The sequence below is a fragment of the Myxine glutinosa genome, chromosome 6 (genome assembly GCF_964187855.1).
Source record: "Myxine glutinosa chromosome 6, kmMyxGlut1.1, whole genome shotgun sequence".
NCBI lineage: Eukaryota > Metazoa > Chordata > Myxini > Myxiniformes > Myxinidae > Myxine > Myxine glutinosa.
In genome coordinates, this window is record NC_136266.1 from 20,415,440 (window position 1) to 20,429,242 (window position 13,803).

The 13,803-nt window shown below is 50.7% G+C and overlaps 1 protein-coding gene across 1 annotated transcript; it reads left to right on the plus strand.

Annotated features, from left to right (window-relative positions):
• Window positions 1-2,465: 2,465 nt before the first annotated feature.
• On the plus strand, window positions 2,466-5,130 carry LOC144892492 (uncharacterized). Its single transcript, XM_078779455.1, has 2 exons — window positions 2,466-3,173; window positions 3,263-5,130. Exons 1-2 carry the CDS (start codon window positions 3,078-3,080, stop codon window positions 4,826-4,828), a joined length of 1,662 nt encoding a protein of 553 aa, XP_078635581.1. The 5' UTR covers window positions 2,466-3,077; the 3' UTR covers window positions 4,829-5,130.
• The last annotated feature ends 8,673 nt before the right edge of the window (window positions 5,131-13,803 follow it).

Below are 13,803 nucleotides of genomic sequence, written 5' to 3' on the forward strand. Positions count from 1 at the left end.
ATATATTGTTACAGACGCGGTTTTGATGTTATTTTACCGAGCGGTTGGTATTACCGCGTCCGAACAGTTACTCCCTGATTAGAACCCGATTCCACCCGACGTTGACCAGATCGCACCGCAGATATTCAATCGGGAAACCTCTAAAGTGACCGAAAGAGAATGAAAAGAGAAGAAGACAGAGTATGGAGGAAGAACAGATTTATTATACACACACAAGCAATGGATGGAAGTAGCAGTCACACAGCGAATCGTTAACTTACACTATTCATTTTACTTAACCCCAAGACAACGAGTAGGACAGACGACGTTCACACTTACTCAGGGGATATTGCAGGCAGGTAGGGCTTGAGGTGGATTGCTGGAGAGGGAGGATGGTCGGAGGCAGCAGCTCTCAATTCCTCGCGGTTTTTGGCGGGAAAACCCTTCGTCGCGTATCCGCTGCCGATGCTTTAGACGTCACGCGCTGGCTCGGGCACACCTGCTCCTCTCCTTCTGGTGGAGCCGTCTCCCTCCTTTCAGCGCGTCTCTCCAAAGCTGGTTTCCTTTCCGCGTACCTCTCCTCTTTGGCTTGGAGCGTTTCGCATCTCCCCGCTCCTCTTGGTGCCGCCTCTTCGCTCCTCTCCCAGGTCATCTGGTGAAGCAGTCCCTTACAGTCGCTTTTATCACCTCAGGCGGAATCAAGCCGCCGGCTGCGAGGGCACGCCTACCGGGTCGCTCACCGCGGTGCTGATTGGCTGTTAGGGCTGGCTCACTCCTCCCCTCTATGACGAGGTGAAGACATGCCTTTCTTCTCCGAGGTTAGCACATGGGCAATGGCGGCTTGCGGGATTGAACACAACTCGCACCCTTTTTAAAGGAACTTTGGAGAGCGGAGATGTTTGGGGAAATTGCAAGGGCCTATGCTTATTTTGTTTGATACAATGCAAAGTCAATCTAGTGGGAAACACATATTTAGCCTACATAGAATAAGGAAATACACTATTTTAAAAGATATATCGTGACCTGCGTGTAAGTTTCATGGAATTAACTAGGAGGACGGCTGCGACCATTATTTACATTACCAGGGTGTTACCATACTTTTGTAACGTTCACATTGTAACGTTTTCACATTCGTTACACTTCCTCCAAAATTGTTACACTTCTCAAAAAAAACCGTTACACTTCTCAGAACCGTTACACTGCACCCTCCTTTCTTCAGGCCCGTGCTCGGGCCTACTAAACTTTAACTTAGTGTGACACATAGGTGTAATTCCCTCTACAATTAACCTGACCCTGAGTGTGACAATCTTAAAACACAAATAAGTATGTCCCCCTATTGCATTGCACCCTATCTAACAGACTCAAGCCCACAGCTAACCGAATTACGGAATTATTCTCAAACTATACATTTACGGTGGGGAGCATTATTTACAATGACGTGATTTCTTATTTACAACGCAACCCAGGACCTGTGTTTTTTTTGTTTCTTTCTTAGGGAACAAGAAAAAGAAATTCCTGTTGGGAGGGAGGAGACAGCATGCATTGCATCGATGCACCAGTACCAATACCACCAAAGCACCCAAAAGCACCAAAAGCACCACAAGCACCACAAAGCACCAAAAGCACCACTCGGTGCGCAGTCACCATGGTTCTTAATAAACACAACAAAACAACTGGTGGTGGTCTTCACTTTCTCTGCTGGGCCGATGTTCTTCCCGACGTCTTCTGGCTTCATGCGGCCTATTTGGACATAATAAAAAGCACAACTTGTGTTCATTTTTTATTTAGGGCCTCAGGGGCCAACTAAGGGTGGTCCACCTGTTTGGCATAGGTGCCACCTTACCGAGGTCCGCAAGCAAGATTCCCTGGCCACTATGGCCGGTCTCCAACAGAGGTGCCCTGCCCCAGAACCTGGGGTCCATCAAGTGGTACTTGGCCGCAGAACAGCGGTCCATAAAGTGGTACATCAACGCAATGCATGCTGGTTCTGGGAATCTCGGGCGCACAATGGCCACCTCACGCATGCTCCCCTCGGCACCCAATGGCGCACAGGTCATGTGCGAGACAAAAGAAAGACAATTGAGCGAGGGGTAAGGTCACAAGGGTACACGTTAGGGTGCATCAAACGCCCTTAGGTTCTTGGATTTTAATGTCTATTCTCTCAAATGTTACACTTGTTGGTAGAAGTATGTATGCAAAAAATAAATGAAATCAGAGGTGGTCCTGGGTGGCCACCGGCCACTTTTATATATTTAGGGCCATTTTCGGGGCCGCACTATGTAAAAATGTTTGATTTTGTTATTTTACACCCAAACCTAGTCATGTTTGGTATCAAATTGAAGGTCTTGATGAGAGGAATACAAATATAACAATTTTATGCAAAAAACGATGGTTTGATAATTAGTTTGTATTTTTACATGAATGAAATCGGAGGTCTAATCGTGGGTCCCATACTAGTAGTCTAATAATATCCTTTATTTTCTTTCAGATGGCAGATAAGAAGACCAGATTAGCAAGTGCCATTTTTGGTCTTGGCAATGCTTTTACAGAAGCAGATGGTACATTGACAGGAGTCCGCCTCCCAACTTGCCGGCAGGTTCTTCGATGCGTGATGTGGTACATCCAGAAAGAAATATGTGAAGGCAAACAAACTCAGCCACTGAAATGGAAATCTGCCAGCATCGTCCTTATCCAGCTGAAAAAATTCTACACTAAAGCAAATATTCCTATGCTTTCAGACCATCAATGCTGCAAACTAATACTTGACCTTCTTAATGACAATAACAAATTGCGTCAAATACCTGTTTCTCGCCGAGAATCTCCAAGCACTTTGGCTAAGTTGCAAACCATGAATGAACGTCTTGATAAGACCTTTGGTGTATGGACAAAAGATGCAATGACAAACATTAAGAATGAGGAAGATAGAGTATTTTTAGAGTCAATGAAATCTGACAGAGTAGCCTCATTTGGTGGTGTTGACAAGAAGAAAGTTGATAAAGATCATAGAAAAGAAAAACGCCTCTTAGCGGAAGCTTCAAGACGAGAACGTCATGAATCATCCAGTGTACAAGAGATGACAATTAGTTCTGTATGCTCTGATGATAGTGACTCTGCAGATAGCTTGGAAGAAACTGAAGAAGAGGCGATTCCAGAGTTTCAAAGGAAGCGTAGTCACCACAGATCAACATATGCAGGTACATCTGCCTTTATTCCTCATGATATTCTGAAAAGACATTCAGTTGTGTCTGTTGCTACTCGACTAAACATAACTCCTGTTCAACAGGTTGCGCTCACCAAAGCTGTAATTCAAGAGGCAGGAGGTGATCCACGTCGTGTGGCCAAGTCGTACTCAACTGCTGATAAGGCTCGACGATCAATAACAAGTGCTATCGCCAAAGATATTCAAGAAAATTGGATCGCCCCAACAGCTGCAACACTTCACTGGGATGGCAAGCAGATACCAACGCTCACAAACAAGAATGTCAAGGAAGAAAGATTGCCAGTGTTGGTTGGGAATGCCACTGATGTAAAGCTACTGGGGGTGGCTAGATATCCTCCTGGAAGTGATAGGTCATCAGGTGACATCATTGCCGAGCACACTTACACGTATCTACATTCATGGAAGTGCAAACAATCAGTTGTCAACTTATGTTTTGACACAACAGCATCAAACACTGGACACGTTACAGCTGCCTGTGTTACCATTCAATCAAAACTGGACCGTGCTCTTCTGTGGTGTGCATGTCGCCATCATGTTGGAGAGGTAATCCTGGATCATGTGTTTGACGTTCTCAAAATTGAGGCATCAAAGTCTCCAGAAGTATCTTTGTTCCAAAAATTCCAGAAGAATTGGGAACGCATATCGCATGCAAAGAATGAAAGTTTAACCAAAATTGACATTTCCATGTACAATGACTATGCACAACAGCTGCTTTTATCCTGCAAAAACAAGGTTTTAAGCACAATCCGCACAAGCGCTTCATACTGTAGGGAAGACTACAAGGAAATGGCACAACTCTGCCAGGTAGTCCTCGATGATGATGTCACAAAACAAGGAACACTCCACAGACCAGGGGCCATGCATAAAGCAAGGTGGATGTCAAAGATTCTTTATTCCATCAAAATATGCCTACTTGAAGAGCAAATTTCTCTACTACCTCGAGGAACTGTAACAACACAACATCAACAGAAAAAACTGAAGGAGTTTGTTGTTTTTGTTGTTTATATTTATTGTGATTGGTGGCTCATATGTCAGTCTGCTTCAAATGCCCCATGGTTTGATTTGTGCTTTTACAAGACTCTGCTCAACTATAAAGCTGTCAACTCAACCATTTCAGTCAGCGCTGTGAAAGCCTTTGATAGACATTTGTGGTATTTAACCCCAGAACTGGTTGTTTTGGCACTGTTCAGCAATGCAATTCCTCAAAAGGATCGTCGTGCCCTTGCAGATGTGTTACTGGCCATACAACCAGATGAAATGCCAAGCACTCCAAAACACCGCTACGGTTCTGGATATGGCAAACCGTCATTTCCAAAAATTACAGAAGCGACAACCCTGGCTGATCTTGTGAACGAGGACTCGTGGTTTACAGTAAACCTTCTTCACCTAGATATGACCTTCCTAACAGAGGATGTTGACACTTGGCAGAACAATGAGCACTTCAAGGCAGCCAAGTCCATTGTGGATGGGCTTAATGTTGTGAATGACCCTGCGGAGAGAGCAGTAAAGCTCGCAACTGATTTTGTCTCAACTGCAAGAAGAGAAGACCACTTCCAAAATCTTCTTCAAGTGGTTGAATGTGACCGCAAAGCGAGGCCAAATTTGCGGAAACGAGCAAAGTTGGAGTAGTGACATTGGCGTTGTGCTTAATACATTTTCAAACTTTTAATCAATGAAAGTACAATACTACAACACTGTACTACAACTTTGTAATATGAAGAACGATTTTGGTTAATTTTACATTGACATGTAAGGTTGTTTTAACTGTTTGATATTAGGCATTTAGTAAAAGTAGGACTTTACTTTTGTATATAGGTATAATGGTTAATTTTACATTATCTTGTAGTTAATTTTACATTATCTTGTAAAGTAGTTTAGCTGTGGCCCTAAATGGCCCTAAATATATAAAAGTGGCCGGTGGCCACCCAGGACCACCTCTGATTTCATCTATTTTTTGCATACATACTTCTACCAACAGGTGTAACATTTGAGGGAATAGACATTAAAATACAACAACTTTTTGAAAATCATGGGGCGTTTGATGCACCCTAGTACACGTCAATAAGGCAATGCAAGGCGAAATGCGTACGGAGGGCGAAGTGAGAAAGCTCGTCCCTACCGTACGTCACCCCCCTGTCACCTACACTACCCTTGCCCTTACCCCATATTTACAAAATCTACCCATTTACAAATTCGTCACTACTGTCACATCTTCCCCATATTTCCTCTATACCAAATTCGTCTCCACAATCCCTCGACTTCAAAATTTGCCATCACCAATTCATCATCAATCCTCATAAGGAGGGAGAGATGGAATTATGCACAATGTCACACCCACGTCATGATGCGTCTCACAATCCAAAACATTTGCACAGTAAAAAATAATAAAACATGGCATGGTGTGGAGTACCTGTCACCTCAGGTGAGTGGATGCAGATGGTGCGAGGAGACTTCATCCTAACTACTTTCTAAATGACATTAACACACTTTACACTACCTGGGGTCTTTCCCTGCCAATCCATTGGCCACTTACACTATGGGTTCTAATAACCAATTCCCATTGACCAAACTGTGGTGCTTCTCAATTTGGGGTCTCACTCCCCCGATTCATCTCCCGGTGCCCTCGCACAATTTCTGGGCTGCGACGTGTAGCTCTCCCAGCAGGTCTACCCACCTGCACACCTCCACCACTGCAGTTGCCACCCGAGCTTACCTAGCTCCTCACCCTAACCTAACTAACTGGGGAAGGCCCTCTCCTGGCTCTGTCACCCCTTGGTGCCCTCTGGCACTGGGCTACCCGGGTCCATCCTCCGGATCCTCGGGCCCCATCCACAACAACTACTACCGGCTCCCAGAGCCCACCTGCGGCCTCACCTGGCCGACATCCTCACAGTGGTGGAGTGCCCAAACCAACTACACACACTAACAGGCTACACGCCCAGCCATTTCCAGCACACTGCTGCACCCATTCAAAGACCATTCTTTCACCCGCACCACAGCTGCCAATATCCAACCACAATTTACCTATACCCTCTACCTAACACTTACACTACCCGCCCCGGGTATCCGTGATGGGGGTCCACTCTTCCCCCATTCACACCTTCGCACCATCCACTCCACTCCACAATTTCCACCATACTCACTCCACGACCATCCATTCCAATACTCCATTTATTCCACCCTACCATTTATTCCACACAGCCACATACACCTGTTGTTGCACACCTGTGCCCTCACACCTGGTGCCACCTGCACCCTCCTTTCTTCCTGGACCATTTGGTCAGCACAACACGCAATCACCACTACTCCCTCATACACTGCTCCATTCACCTGTTCAGTTGCACACCTGTGCAATCACACCTGTTCAATTCTCACCTGTTCAATCTTCACACACACGGCATCATCTCAGCTAACTACTCCCTTCTGAAACTTGCGCTTGCCAGTCGTCCCTTTAAACTATTGCGCTCCCACGTCATTATCATCCACACTAAACTACCTGCGTCCCCACTACAGGTATCAGTCAATAACTAAACTTAACGTTACCTAATGTCATCTTCGCTAGATCCCTACACACGATATATCCTAACCCACCCGGGCTAGTTTTCACTGCCATCAACCCCATAAGCTATAGCGCATTTGCCCCCCTTGTGAGGGATGGTGGATTTGCCATCCCTCCACATGGGGCATCTCTTACTATAAATTTTGCTTACCAAATTCCAACAAATCAAAAATTTGTCAATCACTCTACCATCATCAAATTTTGCTTTTTTCTAATTTTGGGTCCAAAACACTATCCTCATCACCCGTCTACTTATTACATCCTCTCGGTGCGCCAATTCCCTTCTAAAGCTCGGCTTCGTACAGCCGAGCAATGAACGCGGGTTCTTTTGTGCCAGCGGCTGGATACGTCCCGCATTCGGGGCAGGGACGGGGGCTTACCCGGGCCGAGATCCCACGCACCACCTCGGCGTGGAGCCATCCAATGTCCCGATCTCGACCTGCCGGCACGTCTCAATAAAAAGTGGTCGCCATGACGACCCTTCCTATCGGGCTGCCCGCTCCGCCTAGTGGAGCCCGGACGCGGCCGTTCTAAGCGAGGCACAGCGTGGATCGCGTACGGCGGTTCTTTCGAAACCGCCGTGGTTCGGATCCCCGCTGGTCCTCGCGGCACGCGAAGCTGCCCGACGCGCACCGAGGGCCCGATTCGGCTATAAGTCGTTCTAACCTCTAACCCGGTTACCGTCGATGCTTTACCTGGATGCTGACACGCATACGCTACCCCTTTCTTGCTCATACCTCCAGCTGTTCCCATGCTCCTCGTACCTTTCCTTACACACCTCGGTACACTCATTCCGCTCACAGACTTGGTCACACCCCTGACCACCGAACACTTTGGCACACATTCGTCGCTCGCACACCTCACCAACACACCTCTTCACGCCCCTTCCTCGGTCACCTCCTCTGTGACAATCACAGGTGTGCCCTCACTCGCACACCCAACCACATGCCTCACTACCAATTCCAGCGTGCATTCTTCCATTCCAGGTGTACATCCTCGCTCACCTGTCACAACCAACTCACGCTCCGTGTCACTCTCACTACTCTCACCTCCACTCTCGGTCGCGCACTCACCCTTACTCTTGACAGCGCACTCTTTCCTCATGCACCTGTCCGTTACACACCTTTCTCGCGCACACTCTTGCGCACACTCTCCCGTTACACCCTCTGTAACACTCACCACAGGCGTGCATTTTCTCGTTACATCCTCTGTAACACTCACCACAGGTGTACACTCTCTCGTTACTTCCTCTGTAACACTCACCACACCGCGCTTCCATGCACCCCCTCGCACACGCGCTTCGACCAACTCACTCTTGACGGCACACTCACTCCTTGGCGTGCACTTTTTCCTCACACACCCCATGGTCGGACATTCTCGCACACCTCTTTTTTCGCACACCAGACCTGTCGCACACTTCACCAACGGCCTCTCACGAACACCCGGATCCAAACCAATCCCCAAGCCGACTGAAGCTTTCCTCACATCATGTACATTGCCACTCACCTCCGTACCTCGTCTCCGCACCTCTTTTGCCACCTGCAAACTCTTTATTTGGTTAGTGAGCATCACATTATGAGTTGAGCACCGACCTTGCACATATTCCATCACCTCCTCCTGGATTTCTCTTTTAGTTTCTGTCCGTCCCTTCTTAATTTCACTCACCTCTTCTTCCACTTCCTCTAATTTTTGCTTAACCTCTTTTATTTCTCGGTGCGTCTCCTCAAGTTCGTCCTCTAAGGCTACCGTGACCGTCTCTATGTGCATCCTCACCTCTCGGTCCTTCGTCTCCATTATCTCTGTCACCTCGTCCACCCTCATTGTCAGTTCCTCACGTACCATCTGACATTGCCTCTGCGTCGCTATTAATTCGTTTTTAATTTCTTTTTGTGTCGCCTTTAACCCTCCTAGTACCGCAGTGTTCTTTTGAACCTGCTCCACTAACTCAGTTTGTCCCTCCGTCAGCTGTTCCACCTCCTCTGTCAGACCCTCTATGCTCCCCTGTAACCTAGCCGTATTATTTCTCACTTCTTTCTCCATACGCTTCTCACCTCGCTTTACCTCCTCGCGTAGCCCCGAAACCTCCTCACCCACACCTCGTCGTATCTCCTCCTTCATCTCCTCCCTTTCTTTTGTAGATGCCGCCCTCATCTGTCCCAATTCATCCCTCTGAGCATCCAGTTTGGTTTCTACCCCGATTTTTACCTCCTCTATCTGCTCTCCCATTTGTTTAATTTCTCTGGCGGATTGCTCCCCTATCTCCCGCAATTTGCCTTCCATCCTGTTTTCTAACCCCATTAACCCATTTTTCACCTCTTTTATTCCGTTGTCTAACTTCCCAAATTTCTTGTCTAACTCCTCAAAATTATTGTCGAACTTCCCAAATTTCTTGTCTAACTCCTCACCGGTACCCCTCGCTTCGTCCCTCATTACCCCCATCATTCTGCTTTCCATTTTCGCACTATCAGCCCTTGCTTCGTCCCTCATTTTGTCCATAAGGGCCCCGATTTGTAGCAACAAAAGGTCCGAATCCAACGGCGGCGCTGCCGCGGTCGCGGGCGCGGTAAAATTTGGTGCCGCTACACCCACGTGCGCGAGGACGCCATTTTGTGCGCCTGATACCCCCTCAACCGCCTCCTCATTTTTCTCCTCCTCCCTTTCCTCCACATAAATTTCCCCGAGGTCCTGGGTCGATCCCACCCTGTCTATCTCTCCCACCGACATCCGATCGCCTTGATTGTCCATGGCGCGATCTCAAAATTCGGGTTTTGCTTTAAAACAACACAAATTTCCAGCAGTTCCAAATTTTGACCAAATTTTTTCTAGATGTTTTTTTTAAAAAATTTGGTTCGGGCCTCGAATCTCACTCCCCGACACCAATTGTTACTGCCAATAACACAATTGGTGTCCAAAATTTGGGCCTAACAAATTTAGTCCCAGGTCCGAATCCAACTCCTGACAACCAATTGTTACAGACGCGGTTTTGATGTTATTTTACCGAGCGGTTGGTATTACCGCGTCCGAACAGTTACTCCCTGATTAGAACCCGATTCCACCCGACGTTGACCAGATCGCACCGCAGATATTCAATCGGGAAACCTCTAAAGTGACCGAAAGAGAATGAAAAGAGAAGAAGACAGAGTATGGAGGAAGAACAGATTTATTATACACACACAAGCAATGGATGGAAGAAGCAGTCACACAGTGAATCGTTAACTTACACTATTCATTTTACTTAACCCCAAGACAACGAGTAGGACAGACGACGTTCACACTTACTCGGGGGATATTGCAGGCAGGTAGGGCTTGAGGTGGATTGCTGGAGAGGGAGGAGGGTCGGAGGCAGCAGCTCTCAATTCCTCGCGGTTTTTGGCGGGAAAACCCTTCGTCGCGTATCCGCTGCCGATGCTTTAGACGTCACGCGCTGGCTCGGGCACACCTGCTCCTCTCCTTCTGGTGGAGCCGTCTCCCTCCTTTCAGCGCGTCTCTCCAAAGCTGGTTTCCTTTCCGAGTACCTCTCCTCTTTGGCTTGGAGCGTTTCGCATCTCCCCGCTCCTCTTGGTGCCGCCTCTTCGCTCCTCTCCCAGGTCATCTGGTGAAGCAGTCCCTTACAGTCGCTTTTATCACCTCGGGCGGAATCAAGCCGCCGGCTGCGAGGGCACGCCTACCGGGTCGCTCACCGCGGTGCTGATTGGCTGTTAGGGCTGGCTCACTCCTCCCCTCTATGACGAGGTGGAGACACGCCTTTCTTCTCCGAGGTTAGCACATGGGCAATGGCGGCTTGCGGGATTGAACACAACTCGCACCCTTTTTAAAGGAACTTTGGAGAGCGGAGATGTTTGGGGAAATTGCAAGGGCCTATGCTTATTTTGTTTGATACCATGCAAAGTCAATCTAGTGGGAAACACATATTTAGCCTACATAGAATAAGGAAATACACTATTTAAAAAGATATATCGTGACCTGCGTGTAAGTTTCATGGAATTAACTAGGAGGACGGCTGCGACCATTATTTACATTACCAGGGTGTTACCATACTTTTGTAACGTTCACATTGTAACGTTTTCACATTCGTTACACTTCCTCCAAAATTGTTACACTTCTCAAAAAAAACCGTTACACTTCTCAGAACCGTTACAATATATATATCTATACTGTGGCGGGCACAAGGGACAATAATTCCGCGCACCAGTGGGTGGCACGAGCGTCCAGGCGGGGAACTGAAATGCATGCCCCGCCTTTCGGCCGATCGGCCACGCCCGGGGGCAAGGCGTGGCCTCGGGACATATATGCGGGCTCTAAGCTCGAGCCCGCCCAGTGCTGAAGTGCGAGCTCTTAATAAAGACTCTTGTTGTATCCATGCATTGTGGCCTACCTCTCTGGCAATCGAGTCATGTGTGCACAGCACCACACTGGTGACCCCGATTGGTTCAGCCGTTGTTGACCCCGAACGCGCCATGGCTACCAACGCCATCGCAATCAATCTCCCGGAGTTTAGGGAAGTGCAAGCCGACGTTTGGTTTGTGCAGGCCGAAGCTCAATTTCAGCTCCGGGGCATCATGGTGGACGAGACCCGGTACTACCACGTGGTCGCCGCTCTCGGGCCCGGCACTGCCGCCCGCGTCGTGTCCATCCTTCAGCGCCCGCCGGGCGACCACAAGTACGAGGTGCTCAAACGTCTCCTCCTCGCCACGTTCGGGCTCACAGAGGTCGAACGTGCCAACCGCCTCCAGGACCTTCCCGCCCTCGGCGACACACGACCATCCATCTGGATGGATTTCATGCTGTCGCTGCTTGGAGACCGGCGCCCGGATTTCTTATTCCGAGCACTTTTCCTACGCCAGCTACCTGTATAGGTGTGCCTCGCGCTGGCCGGTTCCAAAATAACGGAACCCCGCGCTCTGGCTGGAGAGGCCGACAAGTATTTTGCGGCATGCGACACGCGGTCGGTGTACGGTGCTGCAGTAGTGGATCCCGGTGCGGAGGCTACAGCGCCCCCTACTTCCCTCGTGGCCACTGCTACGCCCCGCCCACTACCGCCGCCGCCACCACCACCGCCACCGGCACGGCCGCCGCAGGGGCCACCACCGCAAACCTGGTGCTACTACCATGCCAGGTTCGGCCGCAAGGCTAAAACGTGCCGCCCGCCGTGTTCTTTTGATGGGTCGGGCCGGCGCTCACTTGCGGCCATGAGCGTCGGCCATTCCGGCAGCCTCCTGTTCATCACGGACACCTTGTCCGGGCGCCGTTTTCTTTGCGACATGGGAGCGCAGGTAAGCGTCCTCCCTGCCTCCACGTCCGACAAGCAAGCCGCGGGCTGGGGCCCCGCTTTGCTAGCCGCCAACGGTACACCCATCCGCACATTCGGGAAGCATTGCCTCTCACTGCGGTTCGGAGGGCAGCGTTTTCAATGGTCGTTCATTACCGCCAGTGTGCCAATGGCCCTGCTCGGCGCGGACTTCCTATGTGCGCATGGGCTGTTGGTCGACGTTAAGCGCAGACGTCTCATCCAGGCCGAAACCTTCAGCTCGCTTGCTTTTTCGCTGAGCGGCTCGTTGAGCAGCTCACTGAGCGGCTCACCGAGCGGCTTGCCAAGCGGCTTGCTGAAAGGTTCCGTCCCGGCGAGGTTAGTCTGCACGCTTCCAGCAGCGGACGAGTTTACCTGCCTCCTGGCCAGTTTCCCGCCCCTCACGCAGCCCACCTTCTCAGCGGTGGCCGTCAAACACGGGGTGGAGCACCATATCCCCACGGTCGGGCCACCAGTCTACGCCCGGGCACGCTGACTCGACCCCACGAAGCTCGCCGTGGCGAAAGCGGAGTTCGCCACGCTGGAACGGCTGGGTATCGTACGGCGCTCCAACAGCGCTTGGGCTTCTCCTCTGCACATTGTGCCGAAGCCCGGCGGAGGATGGCGGCCGTGCGGTGACTACCGCCGGCTCAATGATGCCACCACCCCCGACCGCTACCCGGTCCCACATATCCAGGACTTTTCCGCCCGGTTGGCAAACACGACCGTGTTCTCCAAGGTGGAACTCATCCGGGGCTACCACCAGGTCCCCGTACAACTGGACGATGTCCCAAAGACGGCTGTCATCACCCCTTTCGGCCTCTTCGAGTTCCTGCGAATGCCTTTTGGGTTGAAGAATGCGACCCAGGCGTTCCAACGGCTCATGGACAGTGTCTTGCACGACTTACCTTTCATCTATGTCTACCTGGACGACATCCTAGTCGCGAGCGCGTCCCGGGAGGAGCACCTGCTCCACCTCCGCACGCTTTTCGAATGCCTGGGCCAGCATGGCCTGATCATCAACCCCGCAAAGTGCCATTTCGGCGTCGCCACCATCGACTTCTTGGGGCACCGCATCACCAGGCACGGGGCCGTCCCTTTACCGGCCAAGGTGGAGGCGGTCAGGGATTTCCCGCGCCCCTGTATGATAAAGGGGCTCCAGGAGTTCCTGGGCATGGTACATTTTTACCACCGCTTTGTGCCCCACGTCGCCCAGCTCCTCCGCCCCCTGCACGAGGCCCTCCGGGGCAAGCCGGGCAAAGGTGACATGCCTGGTCGGAGCCGATGGCCGCGGCGTTTGCGGGCGCAAAGCTGGCCCTGGCCATTGCCACCATGCTGGCGCACCCGGCGCCCGATGCACCGATCGCCCTCACCACCGACGCGTCGGACTATGCGGTGGGCGCGGTGCATGAGCAATGGGTGCGTGGTGCTTGGCAGCTGCTGGCGTTTTTTAGCCGGCAGCTTCGCCCGCACGAATGCCGCTACAGCACCTTCGACCGCGAGCTGCTCGGGCTCCACCTGGCGGTCCGACACTTCCGCCATCTGCTCGAGGGCCGCCCGTTCACGGCTTTCATCGACCACAAGCCCCTTGTGTTCGCGATGGCCAAGGTCGCCGAGCCATGGTCGGCACGGCAGCAGCGTCACCTCTCTGCCGTGTCCGAGTACACGACGGACATCCGTCACGTCGCGGGTAAAGCCAACCCGGTGGCGGATTGTCTTTCCCGGTCCGTCGCGCATGCGGTCCACCTCGGGATCGAC